The 9,606-nt window shown below is 36.3% G+C and overlaps 1 protein-coding gene and 1 pseudogene across 1 annotated transcript; one reads left to right on the forward strand and one right to left on the reverse strand.

Moving 5' to 3' along the window:
• Nucleotides 1–1,037: 1,037 nt before the first annotated feature.
• On the reverse strand, nt 1,038–6,204 carry LOC107712546 (gem-associated protein 8). The gene is made up of 4 exons (XM_016517856.1): nt 6,117–6,204; nt 5,849–5,890; nt 5,305–5,698; nt 1,038–1,860 (listed from the first exon to the last, which is right to left on the reverse strand). The coding sequence occupies exons 2-4, from the start codon at nt 5,849–5,851 to the stop codon at nt 1,604–1,606; spliced, it is 654 nt and encodes a 217-aa protein (XP_016373342.1). The 5' UTR covers nt 5,852–5,890; nt 6,117–6,204; the 3' UTR covers nt 1,038–1,603.
• Nucleotides 6,205–6,682: 478 nt separating this feature from the next.
• LOC107712547 (splicing factor U2AF 35 kDa subunit-like) overlaps nt 6,683–9,606 on the forward strand; it is a 7,655-nt pseudogene continuing 4,731 nt past the window's right edge.

Below are 9,606 nucleotides of genomic sequence, written 5' to 3' on the forward strand. Positions count from 1 at the left end.
ACACAATTTTTTGGTATTTCATGTTGTCGTAAACTTTGATACTGAACTTGTGGAGAGCCCAGAGAGTACAACTGAATATAAATTGCAGGATGCTAAGAGAAAACCACCATGGCAACCAGAAGGAAGGCTGGGAACTCTATTCAGTTTTGGCCATTTGGCATTATTCCAGCATGGCCTCACTAAGTGGGCAAATAGAGAAGCTGGAAATTTCTCAGATCCTGATGCCTGTGTAGAAAATGTCGACAATGTTGCAACGCTACATTTGGGGGTCTCATATTTTAATGGCTTATCTGGAGTGTCACAGTTTGCCATTGGCTAATTAAGAAAAAGACAATAAGAGACAGTTTAGGTGATAGATTGCACCATAGTTCTTAATGATTAGCATTACATAAAGTACATTTAATGCAAGTTCATCTTGACAAAATGAGCTCAAACTCTGTACATTTTAATTCAAGGAATAGTTCACCCAAAAATGAAATTTTGCCAAAAATATACACAACCACAGGCCATCCAAGATATAACTGAGTTTGTTTCTTCATGGGAACAGATTTGGAGAAATTTAGCATTACATCACTTGCTCACCCATGGATCCTCTGCAGTGAACAGGAGCCCAAACAGCTGATAAAAACATCATAATAATCCACATGACTCCAGCCCATCAATTAATGTCTTGAAGTGAGTTTGTAATAAAAAAATAATACAATATTAAGGCATTCAGTCCTCTATCCATTATATTGTTTCTTCCAGTGAATTTTAATTTTGGGGTGAACTATTCTTTCAAATGTTTTAATTAATTTTGTAAGTAACCACTTTTTGTTTGTTTGTAGACACAAAACCAGATACTCGCCTTTCAAAATCTATTCACAAGTGGTCACAGAAGACAGTGATCTTTCTAATTGTATCTCCAGAGGTGGATGTTAAAAACAAGAATATATGGGCAAATATCTATTTTTTTTCTCATTGAAAAACTTAAATCAGATAAGATTATCATCTCTAAAGCATAATAAGCACTATACCAACTGCCACACCCACACACATTTCAATGCAATACATTTATTAATCAATTAAACCACATTAACTAAACAATGACTTCTTTTGCATTAAAAAAGGAGAAATTTCAATGTAAAAAATGCACCAGAGAATAAGCCGGCAAACACTGTCTCATGTGCTCATGTGAGATGCAAAACAGAAGAGACAGACAAAACACATTAACCAAAGACTGTGGGGGAGGCAATGACCTAGTTAGGGAGAAATGACTACATGAAAAGAACGACACCGAAATCTAAGCAGCTCTTCCATCATTTACATGATATGAGAAACTTTAAAAAGATAGAACTGTGTGGATGCCACTACATACAGATATCGCAAAAGAAAATGAGTGCAAGTTGGGAATTGCAGAACTCTAACTCAATTTCAAAGTTTTTACTCCTCATACTGAACTGAACATTTATTAAAAGTACGCTCTAAATGCTTTATCTGTCTATAAGGACATAAGTGTTTGTTCTATATATGCGAAACGTCCTCACAGATGCTGATTTGATGCCTCACTTCAGTACTGTCAGCACTGTTGTGCCAGGCATGCTAATGATGGGGTCTGATCATCCTACAGATTTAGTGGTATAACAGGCCAGTACTTGGGCTGTTTTTTGTCACAGTTGCGGTCAAAGGTGAGCTGCATGGCCGCTTCCATCCCCTGAATCTTTGCTGCATCTTTCCCATACAGCTTCTTCATCTCTGCGGTCCTCCTTTCTCCAGGACGCTCTGAAGGAGGCAGGCTGCTGCGCCAGGAAACTCTGTGCAAGTCTTGGTCAGCTAGAACATACGAGTCCTGCTGCTCTGCCTCCATCTGCTGTTGTTTCTCTACATAGCAGAGAAATGAGTAATGTCATGACTAGAAACATCACTTAAGCCTTTAAGATCAAAATAAGTGCCTTTTTAAGTAATCTTTTTAAAGATAAAAACACAAGATCAAGCTTGGTATTTTGGTATTTGAGCACCTTAATGAGAAAAACATAACATTTTCCTGACATTAGTTAATGCTACCACTATGACAACTCAAATAATACATTGTAACTCAAATATGCATAGGTCAAATAATACATTACACATTTTTCATGTCTCCTATAATAATGGATGACCACAGGGTTTTTCGCTTAAGGATGTAGATTTTATATACACTGTAAAAAAAATCCGTAAAATTTACGGTAGAAAACCGGCAGCTGTGGTTGCCGGAATTTTACCGTAAAAAATACGGTAGCAACGTTTTAGGTTTTACGGTTTTAACTTAAATTTACAGTTAAATACCGTAATTTCATTAACTGATACAATTTTATTATATACCAACCTATTGAAGTACTAAAATCTGTTTTGTACCTTTGTAATACACTGATAACCACCAAATCCAGGTGGTGATGAGAAAGTCACATGATGAAACAAAGCCCATCACAAGCAGCTTTTAAATAATAACATATATAGAAGGTGCACAGTGTCATTCACACAAACACCAAACACCATCATGGTAACACACATGAAACTGAAATAATGCAATAAACATTAACTGAACAACATTAGGTGTAACGCACAACCCTAATATACAAAACTGATAAAAGAAAAAACTAAAAAGAAACATAGTTATTTCAACAAAAAAACATCAAATTTGAAATGTAACGCAGGGAATTCTGGGAATGTCAATTTACGGTTATTCAATGAAAATTATACGGTCTTTTTCACTTCCAAATACGGTATACTACCGTAAAATTAATGTCCAATACATGTAATGTCCAATACAGTTTTTCACCGTATATAGTAGGGGAATTTACCGTTAACCATTTAACAGGATTTTACTGTAGCATTTTTACAGTCTTTTACCGTTAAATTCACGGTCATTTTTTACAGTGTAGGACATCAAGTGCAACCAAACAAGTCTAAACAATACCATAAACAATTTGGATCCTAAATGTTTATGTTTTTGTGCCAATAATTGTTGCTGTCACAAACTATGCTTATTTGTAAGCAAAACTTAATTTAATGTAGTTTAGTTTGTACGTATGTTTATTTTCTACCTGTTGTTTATTATTTTCCAGAATGATGCCATGTCACATGTTGGAATCAGTCGATCTCAATTGGTCCAAACTGGCGTTAAAGTTGGTTGCTTGATCATTCATTCATTCATGTGGCCTCTTTCTCCCTTTCTTCTTCTATACCTGTTGTTCTGTCTCTGTGACCATTCCTCCAGCTCTTGTCTGCATTCATAAGTTACCTCTATGTAATAAATAATTTTAAGTCTTAATAGGTCCCCATTTAAAGTTTGCCAAGGCTCCTAGTGGTCCCCAGCCCCCTGCTTTAAAACCGGTGTTTGACAAGCATAAACTATTATGCTTATATCATCATAAATTTACCATGCTCTTCCTCACCACTGAAAAAATAATTAAAAAGTCTCAAACCTGAAATGTTGCATGTGCACTATACTTACTTAAGTGCAACCTAAAGAAAATGTAGGACTGAGATTCAAACTCTTCGAAGTCTCAAACCTGAAATGTTGCATGTGCACTATACTTAAGTGCAACCTAAAGAAAATGTAGGACTGAGATTCAAACTCTTCCATTAGAAACTGACCCTAAACATGGAACTTTGCTAAATGTTTATACATTTACATATACTTTTAAATTTGCTCTAGAGCAGGGGTTCTCCACTCTAGCCCTTGAGGTCCAAATTGGTTTTACCAGTGTTAACAGAAACTTCAGTCTCCATAGCAGGGTTCTCAACTCTGGCTTTCCTGCAGAGTTTAGCGCCAACCCTGATCAAACAAGCTAATAAGGGTCTTCAGGATAACTAGAAAGTTACTGGTAGGTGAATTTTATTGAGGTAGGAGCCAAACTCTGCTCTATAGACTGAAGTTTCTGTTAACATTGGTAAAACCAAATTTTGCTGTGAGAGATGTAAAATTGAAAATGGTGAGTGCACATGGAACCATCATAAATCTTTCCACCCCATCCATGGTCAAATTATAATTTGAATAATACTTTATATTAAAAAAAATCTTTATATTAACTGATATTAGCTTTCTATTAATGCAGTACAGGTAATGACAACTGTCTGTGGTCTCTCAATGGTTTATATTATGCACAAATCAGCATTATTTGATTAATTAATGGTCAAATTATAATTTGAATAATACTTTATATTAAAAAAAATCTTTATATTAACTGACTTTCTATTAATGCAGTACAGGTAATGACAACTGTCTGTGGTCTCTCAATGGTTTATATTATGCACAAATCAGCATTATTTGATTAATTAATCAGGTGTTTTTGATTATGTTTGGAGCTGAACTCTGCAGGAAAGTGGATCTTGATGGCCAGATTTGAGAACCCCTGCTCTACATTATGCTTAATTATTATTATTTAAGATAGCCTTGTCCTTGCCATCAGTGATCATATTAGAAAATATTCCTGTACCAGTTGAGAATTGAGAATCACTGTTCTACACTGTTGTCAACCAAGCCAGTACTTTAAATATGAGATCTCATACTATCAGGTCAGTACTATTCAACAATGAATGAATAATCCCAAAATGATTGCAGTGAATTATTAGAGTGCACCTCTCCTTTTAAGCAGGCTTAGTCTGTAAAACAGATGGCCAGTGAGAAGAGACTGCATGACTGCAGTGGGGACATTCTGGGATAATGAGTTTGGCACAGCACCACTGCTCCTTTCAAGCTCTCATCCAACATTTCCCCACATAAAAGAATTATCCAAGCAAATCAAATTGGGGAAGAGAAGATTTTGGGTTGTCCGTGCCATCAGTATGCATTTTTCCTGATATTTCTGGTTCCTGGTTCTCACTTCATATCGGTTTTTGTTTTAGGTTTTCTATTGTGTAACATCTATTTTTTGTTTGCTTGCTTTGATTGGATTATGTATGGTTTTTTTCTGCTGTCCTCTGTTTAGACTTACATTCTATTCATTTGTTGTTTCCCTTTTCCTTTGTAAAAGGACCATGAGGTCCTGAAAGGCGACATATAAACCTTTTTGAATTATTATTATTATTATGATGATGATAATAAGTAGCTCATAAGAGAGGACCCACACAATCACCATGTTCCAGAATTAAACAAAACCAAAATAAACTAAGTTAGTCCAAAAACTGTTTCAGCAACAGAAAAACTAAAAGTATCTCTATAATAATAACAATAATATAAACTATATGGTGGTACTAATATGGAGTGAAACCCCAAAAAGTGCAAGTTCTTGCAGCTGAAAGGTCAGTTTTTCTAAATATTTCCACATGTTTTTAAACACTTACTGAGTTCCTGCCTGTGTCGCTCTGTCTGGGCAAAGTATTGTCGCAGCTCTTCTGAGATGTCCATGTTACTGACGTCACACTCGATCTGGCTCTCATCCGAACTCTCCTCCTCCATCTCACTGTCTGAATCAGTGGCCTCATTCTCCCTTTCTTCTTCTCTACCTGTCGTTCTGTCTCTATGAGCGTTCCTCCAGCTCTCGTCTGCATGCCAATCTGAGTATCGCTGGACGGCAGAGGGGTACATGGAATACAGTGCCTGGAAGTAGCCAACCTCCAAAGCTTTTCTGTATGCCCGCTTATGCCTCTGGTGCCAGCTCATGGCCTGCTGGTAGTGCTGCCAATATCGGGCGTAAACCGGATGGGCGTACCACACCTCTCCATCACCCTGACTGGCCTGGAACACAACAAACGTTTTTGATGTTGACTAATCAGTAAAAAGTGCTTAAAATTAAGTTTCATATTGCATATAATCAGTAATGTAGCCTTCATTGGCTGTATAATATTGATCAGTCATCAATCAATTACACAGAAGTGTAAGACTTACCATTACGAAGAGGAGACTAGTTAATGGAATCTATTTCTGTACCTGTTAGAAAGAAAGTGAATAACTTTATTTCAGTCACCAGTAAACATTTATGTATGTAGAGCAGTGGACAATGGAGGCGAATATTTCTGCCATAATACAGATAAACGAAGTTATCTAGTAACTTCGGGAGTGCTTTTTAATCAACACAAGCGTACTATCAAGAATCCAATAAGTAAACGTATTAGACATTAAACTTAAACTAGCATTGTTTAGTTGCACTTCTCACCACTTATGCCTTCCTCTGCCATGAGAGTCAGTAGAAACAGAGTTGTTTTAAGGAGGAGATGGCAATCTGTCGTGCGATGACTCGACCACGTGCTCCTTGTAAGCCAATCATTTAATGGCTCTGACGTTGTCGGAGTTTTACGACAGATGGAGTAAACAGAAAACTATTCTACGGAGCCCGGGAAGTCACCTGTAGGAGAAAAAAAAAAACAATCCGTGGCGACGGTTTTGCAATCCGTCCCCTCAGTTTATAAACCGTACTCACGAATTCTTAAACTGTTCCCTCGGTTTAACAAATCGTGCCCACGGATTAATAAACCGTACCCACGTACTATTCAGATTGTACAGGCATGTAATTCCTTTGATGTCTTTGTGAAATTTTGTTTATTCCCCATAGACAGTGTATTTATTTATTGTAGTCTTTGTTAACAACTGTTTTTACATTTACATTTAGTCATTTAGCTGACGCTTTTATCCAAAAAATATTTTACGTGGTTATGTTGTTCATGCATTTATTGTTCAATAAAAATCTTTGCCAGATAGTGCCGTAAATCTAGCACTAGTCACCTGTTAGGATCTCGTCGCATTGTTGAGCAGGATTGAAGTCTCCTCGTGTAAAGCGGTGGCTCTGGTAACATCTAATCACACGTCCAGTAGGTGTTGAAAGAAAAATTATATTGGTAATTTGACGACTGCTGCAGATGAAAGGCTACTGAGAAATGGTGAACAATAATCGTTCTCTCCTGCAACATCTACAGATGGAAGCGTGCGCGCGCCCTCGTGATGACGACGTAAACTCGCAGATTCGCATTCGCATCCGAGTTGACCGTTCAAGATGGCGGAGTATCTTGCGTCCATTTTTGGTACAGAAAAAGACAAGTAAGCTATATTAGTATCTTTAGTTTGAACGGTGCAATATTAACTGATTTGTAGGCTAACATACCTGTTTGTCTGCTGAGTGTCTGCTGAGCTTTTACATCCGAACGCAAAACAATGTTTTTGTGTGAGATGTGAAGCTTCCGCATTGCTCATGCTGCAGGTTACAACAGTGAAATTGTAACTGCCGCCAATTTGATAAAACATTTTAAATATATCTAATGTACTGACAACATTAATTAAAAAGAAGTATTGATTTCTCTAGTTTTTTTTAGTAGTTGGGATTAAAATACGGTGGCTTTGTCCGTTTAAAAAGTTAAAATAGACACTTTGCATGATCTTGTCACACTAATGTCAATGGCGATAACGTTATTTTGTCATAGTCTTCATATCTTGGAACAGTCTCCGTCCTGTTTGTTATTTCTAGGGTCAACTGCTCCTTTTATTTCAAAATTGGAGCTTGTCGTCATGGAGATCGGTGTTTTAGATTGCACAATAAACCAACTTTCAGTCAGGTATGTTTACATCTCAAACTTTACACCCGTATGTTTTCATTTCCACCTCATTAAAATTGGTTTATTTATGTTTAAAGTGAAACCGACTTTATATGTTTGCTGTGTATAATTTTTAGAGTGAAAGAAATATATAATTGGATGTATTTCTTCCATTTACATTTGAATATGTAATTGAATTGACAATTGCTAATATTGTCATATCTTGCCACACTTTTATTGAAAAGTTTTTTTTTTTTACATTATAACTGAGAGTAGGCTTGTATTTGCATATTCACTTTTACATGTATGTGTTATTCTTTAAGTTTGATATAATGCTGCACTTTAATGGAAGTTGTGTCAAATAACAAATTTTACTTTGCCTTTCAGTCACTTAATATATTTATGACATTTAGTGTACAGAGTCATTTGTAGTTCATCCATAGTTTCAGTGTTTAGGACTATTTTGTCTTAAAGCACCTGAGATCTGGGGCCTATACCATGAAGCCAGTTTCAGTTTAGTTTGCACCATAAAAGTGGCTTGGCCTTTAACAGTGTTCTTTGCCATAGTGTGTGTGTTCCACGGCTAACCTGCTACGGGGCAGGTTATGTTCTGGACAAGAGATTTAAATCCAAAACTGGACCAATCAGCTGCGAACAAAGTGACACATCTCTGACGCAATAAAGTCAGTATCCCAGTTTTTCAAATCTCTGTTTATCTAATATATATGTGTGTGTGTATGTATATATATATATATATATATATAATCAGCTGTATAAACTAACTTCACAACTTTCACTTGCATATATATATATATATATATATATATAATCAGCTGTATAAACTAACTTCACAACTTTCACTTGCATATATATATATATATATATATATATAATCAGCTGTATAAACTAACTTCACAACTTTCACTTGCACTGATATACAGTAGCATGATGTTTTCTTTTAATTTTTTTCTATATTGGACAGCTCTTTTCTTCTTGAACCACATGTTTCAAGGCATGTGTTTGGCTGTTTGTTACTGATGTCACACTTTCATGTGCACATGCTCCATGAACTCCGGATCAAAACCTGAGCTGACAGAGACAGTTGATGATCAGCATCATATTACCAACAAATCCTGAGTGTATATTTTTTGGTTTCGTGAACTCAAAACTAATTCTGTAACCCAGAGTTTGTTCAACTACCATCATGGTACAAGCCCCAGATCTAAGAGTGTTGGGTAATCCATTACTTTCTAAGATGTGCTTAAGAAAGTTAAATGGCCAGCTTTTTACGAGGTAGGATTTTTTTTTTGTCTGTGAATAGTGGTCCCTCCGGGTTTCAGTCTTTTGGATGCACAAAGACAACTTCCTCAGCATCATTTTTTTTGTGTAACCAATTGGGAATTATTTATGTACATATTTTGATTTCTCCCTTTGCAGACCATCTTGATTCAAAACATCTACCGTAACTCCCAAAACAGTGCACAGACAGCCGACTCTTCTCGCTGTAAGTCCCGGTTTTCCTTGCGATAATGCTAGCTCGTGGGCTAAGCAAGAAATCCCATTTCTGTCCCAGATAATTGAGATAAAACTCAAAGTTGATGGAGAGGCAGCCTCAGCGCTGATACACTGGACCCCTACTGTACTACACTAAATTACACACATCAAGTAATAAGTAACTGAAAACTTGCTCTTTCTAATAAACCGTAAAAGTGTTATGGATTTGTTTTTATAATGTGAGATTGTCCAGGCAATTGTTTGTTGCCCCTTTTCCAACTACATGATTCCTGAACCGTTTTATACTTGCTTGTACATTCTCGAGCGATTTTATACCATTCTATCAAAGAAAAACAATTCTGGTCTGGAAAAACTGGTTCTGCAACATCCGTAAACATTTTCTGATCTGGAACCAGGGCCTCATTTATAAAGATGTGCATAGAATGATCCTAAATGTGAATGTACAGCAATTTCTGAAATGTACCTGCAAACAATTTATACAATGTCTATAGCACAAAAAGAATTCCTTAATGCATCCTACATATTAAATCACACTTCATCTTAAATGTGACATATCATGAAAATCTGCTTTCCCAGGTTTTAAGTGCTATAATTACGTCCCTGGTG

Source organism: Sinocyclocheilus rhinocerous, unplaced genomic scaffold (genome assembly GCF_001515625.1).
Source record: "Sinocyclocheilus rhinocerous isolate Xijiao unplaced genomic scaffold, SAMN03320098_v1.1 scaffold1952, whole genome shotgun sequence".
NCBI lineage: Eukaryota > Metazoa > Chordata > Actinopteri > Cypriniformes > Cyprinidae > Sinocyclocheilus > Sinocyclocheilus rhinocerous.

What these genes read in the sequence shown, in the direction of transcription:
- LOC107712546 (XM_016517856.1), bottom strand. An exon ending in GCGACACAGGCAGGAACTCA is followed by an intron (nt 1,861 to 5,304) that starts GTAAGTGTTTAA and finishes TCTGCTATGTAG; the next exon opens with AGAAACAACAGCAGATGGAG.